Genomic DNA, 16,364 nt, shown 5'->3' with positions numbered 1-16,364 from the left:
CTCTGCCTGAATGCCACGGATGGGCAGAAACAACTGGAGACAGCTGATGTCTCAAATAACCGGGCCTTATGGTATGAATTGGTAATGACCAACATCTCAAATTGCATTGGAAGCCATGGAAGATAATGAGAAGTGCCCATTATTGCTTGGCTTCCGCATTTTGAATCAGCTGTAGCTTTTGGAGAGCATCTTGGCTGTACACCGCCCTGAATCCTTCGGGAGAAGGGCGGTCTATAAATTAAAATATTCTATTCTATTCTATTCTATTCTATTCTATTCTATTCTATTCTATTCTATCTTCGTGGACAGCCTCATTAGGGGGCATTGCAATACTCTTAACAGGGCATAGGTGATGGGCCTCTCAAGTGAAAAAAGGGCACAAATGGTACTCAAGATAAACCTGTGCAAAGGCCCACCTGGCCATAGCTGGCTCTTTCAGCAGTAGCTGCAGGTCTGGGAGGACCTTCAAGTTACGTACTAATCTTGAACAGGAAAGTGCAACCTCATCCAAGAACAAAAGTCTTCAACGCAACCTTGTCAGGATTGAGCTAAAGTCTGTTCTTCCCCTTTCCTATGCAAACAGCTTCTAGACAATGTTCCAGAACATTGACAGCATCACATGCACAACTTGGAGTTGAGATGTACCTTGGGATCATTCACAGACTGCTTATACTGAACTGTGAACTGATGAGTGACCTTACCTAGCAGTTTCATATCAGTCATAAATAGGAGCTCTGAACCCTGAAGCACACCACAAATGAAGAAATGTGGGCCCTGTCTCTCTTCTAATATTGACCTGAACAAACCACTAAGAAAGGATGTGAACCATTATAACAAAGTGATCCCACCACTCCCAACTTCTGGAACACAAGAGTACCAGAGGAGATCATATCAAAAACTCTTGAAAGATCAAGGAACACAAGGAGGGATGCCATAGGTCATCAACAAGCACAACCAATGCTGCTCTCCTAAGATTTGGCTTAAAATCTGACTGGGAAAGTGTGGAACTTAACAGAAATAATGAGTTCTTCTAGCATAGATTTTCAATGTGTAGCAAATGGAGTGGAGTGGAGTAGAGTGGAATGGAACAGGCTGGCTAAACACCTTAATGAATATAGAATTCTAGTTTATTTGGTTTTCCTTTTTCTCTTTATAACTGGAGATTTCTTATTAGGTACATCAATAAAAATATTTAGTAGGTAAATATTATTGTGTTTAATCGTGATGTTTGTGATAAGTGTGGGAAAGGTGATTGGGCCCTAAAATACCCTGTGAATGTAAAAAAAGAGGTGATAATCTAAGTGCATTCTTGATATTTTTATCAGACAGTTGTATATGTATGCATTAACCAGAATTTATTTTGTTGTTCTCTTCTGTTTCCTTTTATAGCTATACCAAGGGAGAACTAGATATTTCTTACATTACCTCAAGAATTATTGGTAAGTGATCAATCATTTGAGTAATAAAGCAATGCAGTAACCTCTAACTTCTCATTGCCCATTTTATTTGAGTTTCACTTCAGAATATATGTTTGTTCCTCTCCCCCATTTCTTGATAGTGATGTCATTTCCGGGTGAAGGAGTCGAACTGGGATTTAGGAATCATATTGACGATGTGCGGACATTTCTTGATTCAAGGCATCCTGATCATTACACAGTTTTCAATTTGTCACCAAAGTCTTATCGTACTGCACGGTTTCATAATAGGGTAAGTTTTGCTGATTTTTTAATTATTATTATTATTTTTATTATTATTACTTATTGAATTTTTATACCGCCCTTCTCCCGAAGGACTCAGGGCGGTTTACAGCCAAGATAAAAACAACAATAATATACAAATAAAACAATGAATTAAAAAACTTATTAGACATATGGCCGAATTAAAACATTAAAATAATAAAACCCCATAAAATTTATAAAATTATATCAAATATTAAAATATTAAAATTATTAAAATCCTATGCCAGTCCTGCGCGAATAAACAGATAGGTCTTCAGCTCGCGGTGAAAGGTCCGAAGGTCCGGCAGTTGACAAAGTCCAGGGGAAAGTTCGTTCCAAACAGTGATACAGTGATACAGATACAGTGATGTGACAAAGACTGTTGTGACTCCGGCCCCCGAGCCTGTTCTCATGGAGGAGGATGACTCGGAGAGTGAGGGAGAGGAGCCGACAAGGCCTCCCTCTCCAGGTCCCTCCTTCCTGGCAACGCCTCAAGTGCTGGCGGAAGGCCAGGAAGAAGGTGTGTCAGAGCCCCCACAGACAGAGGATGAGGAGGATCAATCCTGGATTGACCCTAGGCAGCGTCGGCAAGAGAGGCATGCGCAGCAGAGGAAGAGATGTGGCAGGCCCAGAGAATGCTGAGTCACTGAGCCACACCCCACAGGGGATAAAAGCGGGTGGGGTTGCCATCTGGCCCTTGTGACGGACAAAAGCTACTAAGGCTGAACTGCATTATGTGAGCTTCAGACAGTTTTTGGATTTAAGGCTTGGATTTTCGTGAGTAACTCTTGACCATTCTTTAGACTCCTGGTTGCTCTGGCAATGGACTGTAAACACGCTGACTCTTGATAAGACCTTGGCAGACACTCGGGGAATAGCTGCCAGAACTTTCCTCCACCAAAGGAAACCAGGCCAACTTGTAAATAAATTGCTGGCAGACGTTCTTCGGCACGTTTGTTTTCTTCCATGAGGTGGGGGGGACAGAACAAAGACCATGGTAAAGTTGCGATATTAAAGTAATATGTAGCTGGTGCCATGTCAATCTGCCTTCAAAAAGAAAGAAATGTCTTATTAATGATCAGAATCAAGACAGGTTGGGGCAGTCTCTAAATTCCATCAATTTCACCCATTTTTGGATCAATATTTATTATAGACACTTAAGCAAAAGTTAAAAAGTAAAAAAAAAGAGATCAGGGTAGTAATAATAAAAGAATGTTACTACCACCAATTTCAAATTTAAGTAAAAGTTATTTTTTTAAATATGCCTAATTTATTTCCCAGAATGTTAAATATTAGGGGATAATCTCAATTCTGAGCCAATAGCTAAGGCACCAATCTGGAAAGCACAAAAGTCACCTGAGAGATCATAGGTCAATCCAATGGTGGTTTGCTCCCAGTTCTGTCCGGTTCTATAGAACTGGTAGTAAAACCGGCGGGAGGCTCTGCCCACCCGCCCCGACGTAATCAAGGGGCTTCTGTGCATGTGCAGAAGCGTGCGTGCTCCCGTTGTGAACTGGTAGTAGGTAAGTAGAATCTACCCTGGGCCAATCCCTCATTCCTAACCAGAGGAAGCAGGCAAAGGCAAACTATTTCTGAAATATATTGCCAAGAAAACTGCAACAACTCCAGACAGCTCCAGTAAAAATCAGGAATCAAAGATATGCATGCAAAACATGCCCACATGAATCAGTTCTTCAGGTTAACTCCAAGGAATTCTAAAACTACTGTATTATATTGGCTATAGTAACAGAATCTTGCAGGTTGGATTGTTTCCTATGTAAGGTATTCCTGTAGAGAGGCCATATTGTTTAATCAATAGCCATCTAGAGACATAAATGTTCAGAAGGAAATCTTTTTCTACTCTTTTGGGTTGGGGGGGAGGGGGCGTGTCCATTTTCCTCCGACTCATGGAAGAAAATCAATCATTCTAAAGAATTGCTATACTCTGGATTTTCACGTAAAAAAGGAGGTTTTCTTTCTTCCCACAATGTATAAGCAAAACAAGTCACATAATTAAAAAAAATAAACTAATTGAACAAACACCTTGAAGGATTAATTAGCAGATGGAAAGCTGGTAAAGTTGAGACTAAAGCAGAATTTTTGTATTATCATTTTAACAGACCTCTTTCTAAATGATGGGTTTTTAATTAATAACCCGTTTTCTTCATATTGTCATTACATGGATTATAGTATAAAATCCATGCGTTGCTTGTTCCTCTGGATGTCACTGGCTTGGTTCTTGTTGTTCAGTTGCTATGTCATGTCCAACTTTTCAGACCCCATAGCATGCCAAGCTCCCCTGTCTTCCACTGTCGATCAGAAAGGTCAGCAGCTCGGGGGTTCAAATCCCTAGAACAGGTCTCCCGTGTGAGCAGGGGGTTGGACTAGATGACCTCCAAGATCCCTTCCAACTCTGTTACTGTTAAATCTGACAGCAAGCTAAGATTCGGAAGTCTCCCAGAGTTTGCCCAAATTCATTTTCACTATCTAACCATTTCATCCTCTGTTTTCTCCTCTTATCCTTTTTCCTTTAATCTTTCCCAACATCAGGATCTTTTCCACAGCTTGCTAAATTTCTGAGTTCACATAACGTGGTGTGGTTAGATCTAACAGCAGGGACAATCATTTGTTTCAAAGTAGTAGATAAAACCAAGGTGTTACAGCCAGCACCTTATCCTGTTTTACAAGTGTGTAAAGCCATAGCCATACTGCCTGCTTTTTGAAGGTCAGGAGTTTAATCATCCCTGCAGATGAACCTGATCATGTCTGAACAAATCATATTATGTGATGATTTGATTTATAGAACATACTTGGGTCTTAAAATATGCCCAACTGAAAACTACCAGACCTCTTTCTAGCTTTCTTTTATGCTGTGCAAGTCCAGCTGATTGTTACTACAGGTTCTGACCTGTTTTCATTCTGTGCTTCTTTAGGTATCTGAATGTAGTTGGCCAATTAGACAAGCACCAAGTCTCCACAATCTCTATGCTGTTTGTAAGAATATGCATAACTGGTTGCAGCAGAATCCAAAAAATGTTTGTGTCATTCACTGTATGGTAAGTCAAGCAGTAAGTAACCATTTGTATGTAGATCTATATAGAAAAAAATATTTTGAAATATAAAGTGTGACATAGACTAATGTCTTTTTAATGAGTAAAGATTGCTGGTTGTTGAAAAACAACTGATGTTCAATAACAATACAAAGAAGAAGTCAAAAAACTGAAAATTGACTTGTGGCAACAATATGAGAAGGGCAGTGCTAAACTGGTCAGACAATGCAACATTTTGAGATATTTCTTTGTCAAATTTGATAAGAGCCTGTAATGCTTTTGGGTTTTCTCTTAGCTAGATATTTATAGCTTTACTGATGAAAAAGTAGAAGACATGGAATATCTTGTTCCTGTAATTTTATTCCTGCAGTTTTTTGTATTTGATCCAAATTTGCCTCTAATAAAAAGTCATCAGTTTTCATATGCAGTAAATAAAACAAGACATTTGGAAGAAACCTTTTTAAAAAGGGGAGATGTAGTCCCTATAATGGTTTTACAGCATCTGATTTTTATAACTATGTGAATAATAAATGACTCTTTTTTTACAAATTGACTTTAGTTTATAGGGTTGTGTTCTTAGAGAATTTAGATTTCAATAGTGCTTTCAGGATGGTCATTGGAAAACTTGATATCATTTCCAGCATCTTGCCAATTACATCATGAAACTCATGATACTGGTTTTTCATCACTGCTTTCTTCTGGAATGTTCCTTATTAATTTCAGGAAAGGAGAAAGTGCTATGTCAGCATCAGCAATGCATCTTATCGCAAATGTTGCAGAGGAAAATATACCTTAAATGCATAGTATCAAAGGCACCACCCTAATGCAATATCCATAATATGATTCGTGTTGGAGTCTGTTACTGATGGACAATTTTTCTTTGGGGAGTTTTATGTGGCTGTTCCTGGAAACGTTACAGATATTGCTGGAGGAACAACTGTCCATCGTAATCCCTCTTTTGATTCTTCTCTAAGAACGTTAGGAATGGATTTCCAAAGCTGTCGTTTCATTTGTATATATAGAAAAAATGCAGCCTGTCAATATTTTAATGCTTGTTATATTTTTGAACACACCAAACTAAAGTAAAGGCTGCTTAAAGTATTTACCACCTACTCAGTTGCATACGGGAAATTCAGTGTGTTATAGAAGTTCTTCAAAAATTAGACTGGCATTTGCACTGAGTCAAAAATATCATGATCCATGTGGAGTGCCACTATATTAGAACATGTTTCCATAACTTTTATTTTAGGCCTGAAAATGGCATTACACCCTGCATGGGCAACATAGAATGTATGCACAGAATGTGAGCAGTACTTTAGATATTATTGTTCCTTTTATGTCTTACATAAACATTTGATGTCAGGAAATGCCTAGCAATTCTGTAACAGTTTCCCACAGTGTTAATACTACTGGGAGCCTTTAAGTTATTAAACAGGTTTATGTCTTTAGGAAGCAAAAAAATAAATAAAAATCCAAACAATAAAATTTATTATTTCAGTTTATTCCTTAATGATTGCATAGAAAGCAATCAGATTACCATTGAAATGTTCAATAGTTACAATTAACAGTTTGCTATTTGTTAAGGTAAGGATTTTAAGCAGTCTGTAGAGTACTCAACACATTTAAGGCATTCATTTCAATAAGACAGGTAAAGTAGAGTATTTAAAGAATTGATTTAATGGATCCCACACAAAACTTTGTCTGGAGTTTGAAAAGCAGAAAAATTAAAATAAAAACTAAGTCCACTGTAAAGCTTCTTGCCATAGTAAAGAAGAGATAGTGTAATAGCGTAGCATTAAGAAATACTTTATCCTTTTTTTGAGGATTTTAGCAAATTCAGAGAAAATGAACACACTTATTGCGCAATATACAATAACTCAGTGTAATAGACAATATAGCACTTTTATATAACTATGTGTAATAGAGAAAGCCAGGCTTTTAAACTCCAGGTAACAAGTGTCTTCTTAAAAGGACCAGCAGCAGTTCCAATTTAGGTAATACAAGAAAAATAGTGACTTGAGCAGCACAATCAGGTTAGCATTGTGCCCAGTTCTTGATTTTTCTAATTTAGATAGTTTTTGCTGTAATGAGGATGAGAAAGAAGGTTTTTAAAGCAGAGAGAACATATTGAAAGAGTGGAAGGAAGTACCAGTGGTTGTGCTGGCAGATGGTTGTTTAAAATAATATGATATACCATATCTGAACACAAAAGCTAAAATGATTTTTAAAAAAAGATTAATGAAGGAAAGCATTCGTCAAATGACAGCACCCCTATATAATCCTTTGATTTTTAATATCTTTCCTGAACAAAATTTCAAAAGAGACATTTGCTGTTCTCCTATACTATCAATAGGAGCACTCAGATCTTTATTTATCTTATAAATAAAGATTCTTCACACATCACTTTGGTTATTTTATTTTGTCCTACTGTCCTAACTCTATATCAGCAATGCAGCTGAAGACATGCATTGCCTCAGTATGTAAGGGACAACTCCTCTTTAAATCTCTTCGAGTTGCTGCTTTCTTTATTGGGGAGAAGCCATATATTCAACCTTTTCTGCTTATGGCTTCCATGCACATTATATACTTACTAAATTCTACAGCAGTTATATCCATTCTGATGACCTCCAAATGTAGTTTTTAACTACCAACATTATAATCTCTCACAATTGACCATGAAGCATGGAATTCAAGAACGTTGTAATCTTTAACATTTGAAGGCCATAAAGTTGTCTTATATATCAGATTGCTCTGAAGATCAAAGATTCGTGGAAAGGAATGCTACAGAATTATCTTCTTAACAGCAATATTGGATTACTTTGACTGCATCCCACAGCTGGAAGCTTTTCTCTAACAAACTGATTATCGGAGTACTGGACACTTACTGTCTGTAATTTGAATGCTTCTGGTTTGTTGTGACAGACACGCTCTAAGTACACTTTAATCAATGATGACTCACTTCTGGCATAGCTGGGAACCATAGGTAGGATGCTGTTTTCTTCTTGTGCACTTCTGGATTACATCAGAAGAAATGAGAGAAATATTCTATCCTATTTGTTCTTCATCTTCTATTGGATGGACTTGCTTTGTTGCAGTCTATCTCCAGCTGAGCCACATAAGCATAAAAATAATTGTTTCTCACACAATCCCATTCTAGTTTTTAACCCATTGTTGGATGTTTCCATCACATCACACCAGAAGGAAGTTTCACTGTCAGTGTTAAACGGTCTTTCCTTTGCATAGGAAGCACTTGTGTATTTTTTTTCTTTTTACACTTTTTTAAAAAACATCCTTTGATGCGTTAGAATTGACCTAAGTCAGGGGTCTGCAAACTTGACTCTTTTAAGACTTGTGGACTTCAACTCCCAGAGTTCCCCAGCCAGCAAAGCTGGTTGAGGAACTCTGGGAGTTGAAGTCCACAAGTCTTAAAAGAGCCAAGTTTGCAGACCCCTGACCTAAGTCAAATATTTGTTTCTGTTTAATCAGTGTAATCTTATGAACATTTTTTTCAGAGGGAAGCATCTCAAAAGAGCTTCTGCGGAATTTCTGTTTTAGTTTCAAAGCATCATTGAGCAGATCTTGTTTATAAGGTTTTATATGTGTTTAACAAAAAAACAAAACAAACCACGGCTCATTTGAAAGGTGAAATTTTCCTGATTGAGGGTCTTGCATTTTGTCTGACAGGATGGCCGTGTGGCGTCAGCAGTCTTGGTCAGTGCAATGTTCTGTTTCTGTCATCTCTTCTCTAATCCAGCTTCTGCTGTTCAATTGCTAAATTCAAAGAGACCTGGGGTAGTACTCTGGCCATCCCACAGAAGGTATAGTAAAACGTGTTTTATGACTGACAAATCATGTATATTATATCAGGGGATACTACTTTACTTAGCAATAGCATTAGACTTATATACAGCTTCACTGTGCTTTACAGCCCCCTCTAAGCTGTTTATAGAGTCAGCATATTGTCCCCAATAATCTGGGTCCTCATTTTACCAACCTCAGAAGGATGGAAGGCTGAGTCAACCTTAAGCAGATGAGAATCAAACTGCTGGCAGTCGGCAGAATTAGTCAGCAATGCCGCATTCTAACCACTGCGCCACCATGACTTTTAGTTCCTGGATCCAGATTTTAGTCAATCTCATCCCTCTTTGTAGTGGTGCAAGTGGTTAGACTACAATACTGGAAGCTACTTCTGCTGACTGCTGGCTGCAATTCAGCAGTTCGAATCTCACCAGGCTCAAGGTTGACTCAGCCTTCCACCCTTCCGAGGTGGATAAAATGAGGACCCAGATTGTTGGGGGCAATATGCTGACTTTGTTAACTGCTTAGAAAGGCCTGTGAAGCACTATAAACTTGTATATAAGTCTAAGTGCTATTGCTATTGCTCTTTAACATTAACAGCTACCTTTATTTTTGTTCCTTTGAATGTTGACTCCTAACGACTGCTTGGGCAAATCCCTGCAGTTTTCATGTCAAGATTTTTTGTCACTGCTTTTTCCCAGGGCTGAGATAGAGAGTGACTAATGCCAAGTCATCCATTTGGCGTGGTGCCTAATGCAAGACTAGAACTCATGGTCTCCTGGTTTCTAGCCTGGTGCCTTAACCACTATACCAAACTGGCTTTCTAACAGCTTCCTAACTGCACTCAAGTCAATGGGAATAGTTTTATCAAATTTGGCTGAGTGGCTGAAGCTTGGCAAGTGTTTTAAAAAAGGTTTTCAATGATAGTGTGAAACAGTCAATGTTATTGAAGGTTTTTACACCTGGGTTTCTACAGCTGCATTCTCAAACATATATCGAGAGAGTCCTGTTAAAGTAAGAGTCTTCTAATTATGTGGGACAAGAATCTTCAGTTATTCCCAAAGAATATAAATATTTGGTTTTAGACAGGAAGCCTTTTCAAAAGTAGAAAACAGAAACATCTAGATCAGATTTCCTCTATCTTCCCAAGTGGAACTCATGATAGAAGTTATACTACAACACATACGGGATGGAGTGGGGACAATAGCACTGGGAAAATCGATTAAATTCTACGGCAAGGCTGAACATGGGCTACATTCAATTTGCCACCCAGCTGGTTGATGGGTAGCTGAAAATAAAAATAGTTAGAAAGGATGGTTTCCAGAAAAGCAGCAGCAAAATGAAGCAGAAAATTTTTGCCACTTTTGTATATTAAGTACTCATTCACTTAGAGGCAGGGAGAGCTTGCTTCTCTAGTTTTTAAGTCAAATGTATCAAATCTATATTTTTATTTGTTTTCTTCCTTGTTTAATTCATGATTTTTCACTGGATTTGCTCTTTTGACATTAAAGTTTGCAAGCATGCCTTAAAAATTAAATTTTCTTGACTGTGGGATATGCTGTTGAAAAATCTTCGTTATGATAATCAACCAAGTTCCCTGTGGAACGTGGGCAGTAATACATATAGATTTTTATGAATTCCGTTTTTCATTGCAGGTATTTAGGATATGTTTGTGATCTAATAGCAGACAAACCTGTCCAGCCTCACTGCAAGCCTATAACCATCAAATCAGTCCTTCTTAGCCCAGTGCCCTGTTTCAACAAGCAGAGAAATGGCTGCCGGCCTTTCTGTGACATCCTTATTGGAGAAACTAGAATATTTACAACATCACTGGAATATGAAAGAATGAAGTAAGCTCCTCTCTGTTGATTGCACAGATAAAATCCCACTTTGGTTGTTTAATATGTACATACCTATGGTGGCACAGGTGAGCTAATTCCACATGAGCTAGGCACAGAGGTGAAATGCTCCCGGTTCGGACCGGATCGCCCAATCCAGTAGCAATGGCGGTGGGTGGTTCGGAGAACCGGTAGCAAAAATCCCTGCCCCCCTGCCCCAGCTGAGCCACGCGATCATCAGAGGTTTTGTTTTTTTTACTTTTAAAAGCAGTTTTTCTTCCGCCGAAAAAATGCTTTTAAAAGTAAAAAAAAAAACCTCTGATGATCGTGTGGCTCAGCTGGGATTGTCAGACTCTTTTTTTCCTTGGTGATCCCAGCTGAGTTGCCTGATCATCACAGGCTTTTAAAAGCATTTTTTTACAACCTCTTCAACTGGGTTGGCCATGCCCACCTAGTCACATTACCCCCCAAGCCACACCCACAGAACCGGTAATAACAAATTTTACATTTCACCCCTGCCTAGGCACCTGGCTTTCAGTCAATTATGATTGATGTTGATTGGATCTCAGCAGCTACTGCTTCCTTCAGGGAGATAGAAATCTCAGTTGCCTGAGGTTTCTCATACCTTTGAAGGATATCCTACATTCATCCATCCATACACTCTTCCCTTCAGACTGACATCAATTAGCCAACCCTTTCATGAGTCTATTGTACATGGATTCCATACATTTGATGATATTTTGTGTCTTCCTCTGAAGTTTTGCTTTTGCTTCTGAACAGCTTGAATGTCACACATTTGCTAATACTATTTCAGTATACAATAATGTTTGATCATAAACAGCTTACATGTAGATGCAGTGAAAGTCATATGAGTTCTATAGTATTTACTATAGGTATTGTTGTGTGTATAATCTATGAATTAAACAGTTTTTGAGAACAGCATTACATTTAGAAGTCAGAATAAAACTGAACAATATTTTTATTTTAATCCAAGCACTGAGCTTTTTGACTCTACCCAACTCAACAATGTTCAACTGCTGGGTTATAATGCATTGTTCAATGTGAATTCTGTGTTACGATTCTCACAAATACCACTTTAGGCAGAATGTTCTGCTTCCTTTTTTCCTTAGGGAATTCCGTGTTCAAGAAGGAAAAGTTGTTATTCCACTAGGAGTCACTGTCCATGATGATGTAGTTGTTTCTGTCTACCATATGCGATCCACTATTGGGGGACGGCTTCAAGCTAAAGTATGACTTGATGTATCTTTTAAATGCAAGGTTGAACATTCAGGAACTTTATTTATTTATTTATTTATTTATTTATTTATTTATTTATTTATTTATTTATTTTGTCACAACATCATACAAAAAGATTATATAGCATATAAACATATATATGAGTAAATATTAGGAGGTATGAGCATATATATATATATAGGAAGAAGAAAAGAAAAACAATAGGACAGGAATGGTAGGCACGTTTGTGCGCTTATGCATACCCCTTATGGTCCTCTTAGGAATGGGGTGAGGTCAATAGTAGAAAGTTTTTGGTTAAAGCTTTTAGGATTATGGGAAGAGACCACAGAGTCAGGTAAAGTTAGATTTAAGCATATTACTCAGAAAGACTGTTAGAATAATGAGCAGTTTCCCCTAGTTAAAATGTTTGGATATGAAAAAGCAAATGTTGAAAACTTGTGATGTTTCTTATTGTGATGTTTCTCTTTGGTAGCTTAAGGAACAAATTTGCTTTGATAAAGTTGCTGAAATATTATGTTCATACCAGTACTTGATGTCAGCAAATACGAAGTGGGCAGATTCATTCATTACCATGGTTGTTGCAGAAGCAACACACATCATGCATATGGCAAGGGTTGTGTCAAGAGTAATACGAAAAATACTGCTTCCACAACCAGTGCGTCCCTGGATCAACCATTAAGCAAAATAAGAATGTGCTTATGACATAACAGTATATTTTCCCCCAGCTATTATGCCCTTAACCCTTTCATTGCCCAACTCAACTTTAGTTTTTATCACTTATTGGGTGTACTCTCAGTTAAGCAATGGAGAGGCCAAGGGACACTGTTGTTGGGCTTTGTTTACTTCATCCGTCGGCCTTAATGCAGCTCTGAATCAGTCAGAAAAATCCTATGATTTCTAGTTAACAGTCTTAGAGAACAGTTAGTGAGGAACCTTGATCCTAAGTTTAGGGAGGGGGAATGTGTAGATGTGCCACAAGTCTGAATTTAACCATAAGCAAACAAATTAATGATTTATTGATTTATTTCCCACTTTACCTCAAAGCAGCAAACATACTGTACACAATGCTCCTTCTCCCTCCTATTTTCCTCACAACTACAACTCTGGGAGATGTGTTAGACTGAGGTGGGATTTTAACTCATAGTCTCTGGGTTTCTAGCTAGATGCCTTAATCACTAGAGCAAATTGACTCTCTAGACCAAATTTTTATTTCTTTATTACGTCAATATTTTTTTGTTTTGTTTTGATGCCTATAGTAATAAAATAAAATGAATTACAAGTGACTTGATAGTTCTTCCATGATAAACATCTGAATTTTGCTATGGTTTTCTTTAATTTTAAAATTATGTATTTAACAATTCTTACAGATGACAAATACACAAATGTTCCAGATTCAGTTTCACACTGGATTCGTACCTCTGGGATCAACAACATTAAAATTTACTAAGTAAGTATCTCTAGAACACTGAACTGAATGAAAGTGGATATCATGAGGTCTTATTGTAATAAATAGCTCACAAATCCAACAAGTGGAAACTGCAGATTTGACTTATTCAAGAAATATTTACTTTGCCTTCAAAACAGGAATTTTTGAAAATAGGTTATAGAATAAAATTGCATAAGAATAATTACAATATGTTAATGAAATAAATTCAGCTGCAAAAAGTGAGTAAAATATCCAATATATCAAAATTAAATTTGAATAATCAAATTAAGCACAAGCAGATTCTAATAAACTCACGATATGGTACCTAATTATTGCAAAGTTTAGACCACATGGGAATTTTAAATTAATTTCAACTTATTTTTCTGCATCAGGGTTGGATATCCTACATGATTCATGTAATATGTGAGTAGTGAGCAAGGTTCAGCACTCAGAAGCCTGCAAACCAGCCCCTATATAGAGATGAATTTAGGTAATTAGAGAAGCTAACAGTGCTAACGAAGCCATAGAAATCCACTTAAGTCCTTTCAGCTGCACTAATAATTCTGTTTCTCTTTTCTGTTAGCTGAAGAAGTCAGTCAGTGCTCAGGAGATAGTAACTGAGTTGTATTGGCAGAGGTGTTAAGTAGGCTACAAGGATCATAGCTTCTTCTGTGAATGCTTTGGTTGGGACCCGGGGTTTCTATAAAACTATCTCAGGCTGAACTAGGTTTTCATCAAATAAAACATTAAATGTGAATGAACATTTTTATTTGCTCTAAAAGGAACCGTATATATATTTTCCTTGAGGCGTCTATGAAATATTTTCTGCATTTATTCATTTGGAGTCTGGGAATACATTAAGTCCAAAATACCCTCCTCTGATTCCAGTGAGAAATGCACTCCAAGGTCCAGATACTTAAATCTTAAATCAGTTTTTACTGGGAAGTTCTGTAGGACTTCTTGCTTATTATCACATAACATTAGTACTTTATTTAAAAAGAATTAATCATGTTGTATAAGTAAATTGTCATTACTATACTCAGGCTCAAAATATGATTTAACAGGTGATCTTCAAACCATTTCTTTGACTTAATCTTTAGGCCTGAGCTGGATGCATGTGATTCACCAGAAAAATATCCCCAACTCTTCCATATCATTGTGGAAATTGAAGTAGATTCTACTGATAGGCAGACTGACTTAACTCCTCCATGGGAGAATTTCAGCACAAAAGACATCAACCCAAGCATTCTTTTCTCATCGCATCAGGAGCATCAAGACACCCTTGCTCTGGCAGGTAAGGAAGACATTTGTTTTATCTGGGGGAATAATCCCCACATAGATGATGAGTTCCACTTCATAAAATCCCCAGTCAGCATGGCTAAAGACTGGAGATTTCAGCTTTCATGAAAATATCAAGCTTGGCTATTTTAAAATTCACTCATCTTTGATTTATTTGGACTCCTTTTACATTATAGGTAGAAGTTCTGTAGATGCAGTGCAAGATAACCTAAAGAATGTTGGCCAGGGTGCATTCTTGTCATCTCTCAGCTGGCAAGGTACATATGATTTCTCCTCAAGTAATCTATCTTTCAGAACTCACAGTTCATTTATTAGTTTCCTTCCCTCCTTCATCTTCCTGCCTCTTTTCAGGGACCTCGTACATATTATGCCATAGTCCACAGGCATTCTTTAATTTAGACAAAATACCTGCATGTGCATGGAATTCAGTTCACATTTCAGATTTATTGCTATTGCTATTTGCACACAACAATGTATGGCTGTAAAATCACTTGAATGCAACACCATACATTCATTTATATTTTGGATATTCTCTGTGCATTGAGAATTAAACAATATTACTTAATTATTATTGCTGGAATTGTCTGCTTTCACGTGGGGCTGCTTTTCTCCCAAGGATTGTTTTTGCTGCCTTAGAAGAACCACAAAGTTTGTTTTTTTTAAATTTGAATTTATATCCCGCCCTTCTCCGAAGACTCAGGGCGGCTTACATTGTGTAAGGCAATAGTCTCATCCTATTTGTATATTTATATACAAAGTCAACTTATTGCCCCCCCAACAATCTGGGTCCTCATTTTACCTACCTTATAAAGGATGGAAGGCTGAGTCAACCTTGGGCCTGGTGGGACTTGAACTTGCAGTAATTGTAACTGCAGGCGGCTGTGTGTTAATAACAGGCTGCATTAGCCTGGTGAGCCACCAGAGGCCCTGTTGCTAGCTAACATTAAGCTGTTTTTATTACTTAGATCAAAAGGCAGAAAGAACCAGTTCTCACCCCAGCTCTGAGGACAGGGCAGCACTGGTCCATGAAGAAAGCGAGCAATCTGATGATGAACTCTTATCCCTCTCCAGTCAGCACAGTGGCACTAGCACTGACAAAATTCACGGCACTTCAAAGCACAGCAAAAAGCAGCAAGAGCAGCCAGGCCCACCTCCACAAGAGGATGCAGATCTTCTAGGTTTGGACGGCACTCCTATGAACTATCCAGCAGCCCCCACTGCACCACCATCTAACTCAGACTTGCTGAGTGACATTTTTGGGGTTGGAAATTCTGGAGGATTAAGTCAAGGCAGTCAGGGAGCTGTTGAAGATGTCTTTCAGATGGGTGGAACTGGTTCGGCACAGTCAACTCCACGGCGGCCTGCAACTTCAGCATCCCCATCATTGTCCCCAAGAATAGGAGAAGGTAAAAAAAATAATAATTTTAAACATAACCTTACAGGACTCTACAAACAAATTTACTTTAAGCAATTGATGCTAAACAAGATTCCTCATGAAAAAGAGTTGTGTCTTCCTTTGGGTTTATAAATTACTTTTCGTGATTAGTTTGCACAGCTACTACCGGCTATGTTTTAAGACATGTGGATAGAAGGATTTTTTGTATCTCTTCTCAGAACTCAGATATAAATGCCTCCAATTAGTGCTGGCCATTTTTCTCTATTGCCAGCAGTTTCTTCACTCCTTCTATTTTATGCAACTTGGGAAAATCTGGATTTTTTTTTTGTAGGATAAGCATAGTATTGCACTGGGAGATAAGAGAACAGGAGAATTTCCTTGTGGGGATTGTCTATCCTTTCTAGCCTAGTTGTATATTTTAAGAGAGAGACTATGAATATGTGCAATATAAGATTCAGTCTGGAACCACAACATTTTGTTGTTTTGATACCAATAAGTAATTCTTTAACAGTAGGAGGATAGCTAGGAGAGAATCAGGACTACAAGATGAAAAAAATCCATCTTTAACAAGGAATGCTTTAT

At 37.8% G+C, this 16,364-nt stretch overlaps 1 protein-coding gene across 2 annotated transcripts in view; it reads left to right on the top strand.

The window, feature by feature from the left end:
* Nucleotides 1-16,364, top strand: part of DNAJC6 (DnaJ heat shock protein family (Hsp40) member C6) — a 72,804-nt gene that overhangs the window by 39,741 nt on the left and 16,699 nt on the right. For both annotated transcript variants that reach the window (XR_009154549.1, XM_058178014.1), the window contains 10 exons: nt 1,390-1,439; nt 1,559-1,707; nt 4,652-4,774; nt 8,453-8,586; nt 10,222-10,416; nt 11,535-11,652; nt 13,029-13,108; nt 14,188-14,381; nt 14,563-14,643; nt 15,352-15,792. Coding sequence is in view for 1 of the 2 variants with exons in the window: in XM_058178014.1 (XP_058033997.1) it covers nt 1,390-1,439; nt 1,559-1,707; nt 4,652-4,774; nt 8,453-8,586; nt 10,222-10,416; nt 11,535-11,652; nt 13,029-13,108; nt 14,188-14,381; nt 14,563-14,643; nt 15,352-15,792 (1,565 nt within the window). In the remaining variant the exon portion in view is untranslated. The remainder of the gene's footprint in view (nt 1-1,389; nt 1,440-1,558; nt 1,708-4,651; nt 4,775-8,452; nt 8,587-10,221; nt 10,417-11,534; nt 11,653-13,028; nt 13,109-14,187; nt 14,382-14,562; nt 14,644-15,351; nt 15,793-16,364) is intronic.

This window comes from Ahaetulla prasina, chromosome 3 (genome assembly GCF_028640845.1).
Source record: "Ahaetulla prasina isolate Xishuangbanna chromosome 3, ASM2864084v1, whole genome shotgun sequence".
NCBI lineage: Eukaryota > Metazoa > Chordata > Lepidosauria > Squamata > Colubridae > Ahaetulla > Ahaetulla prasina.
This window is presented reverse-complemented; position numbering and strand designations above follow the sequence as displayed.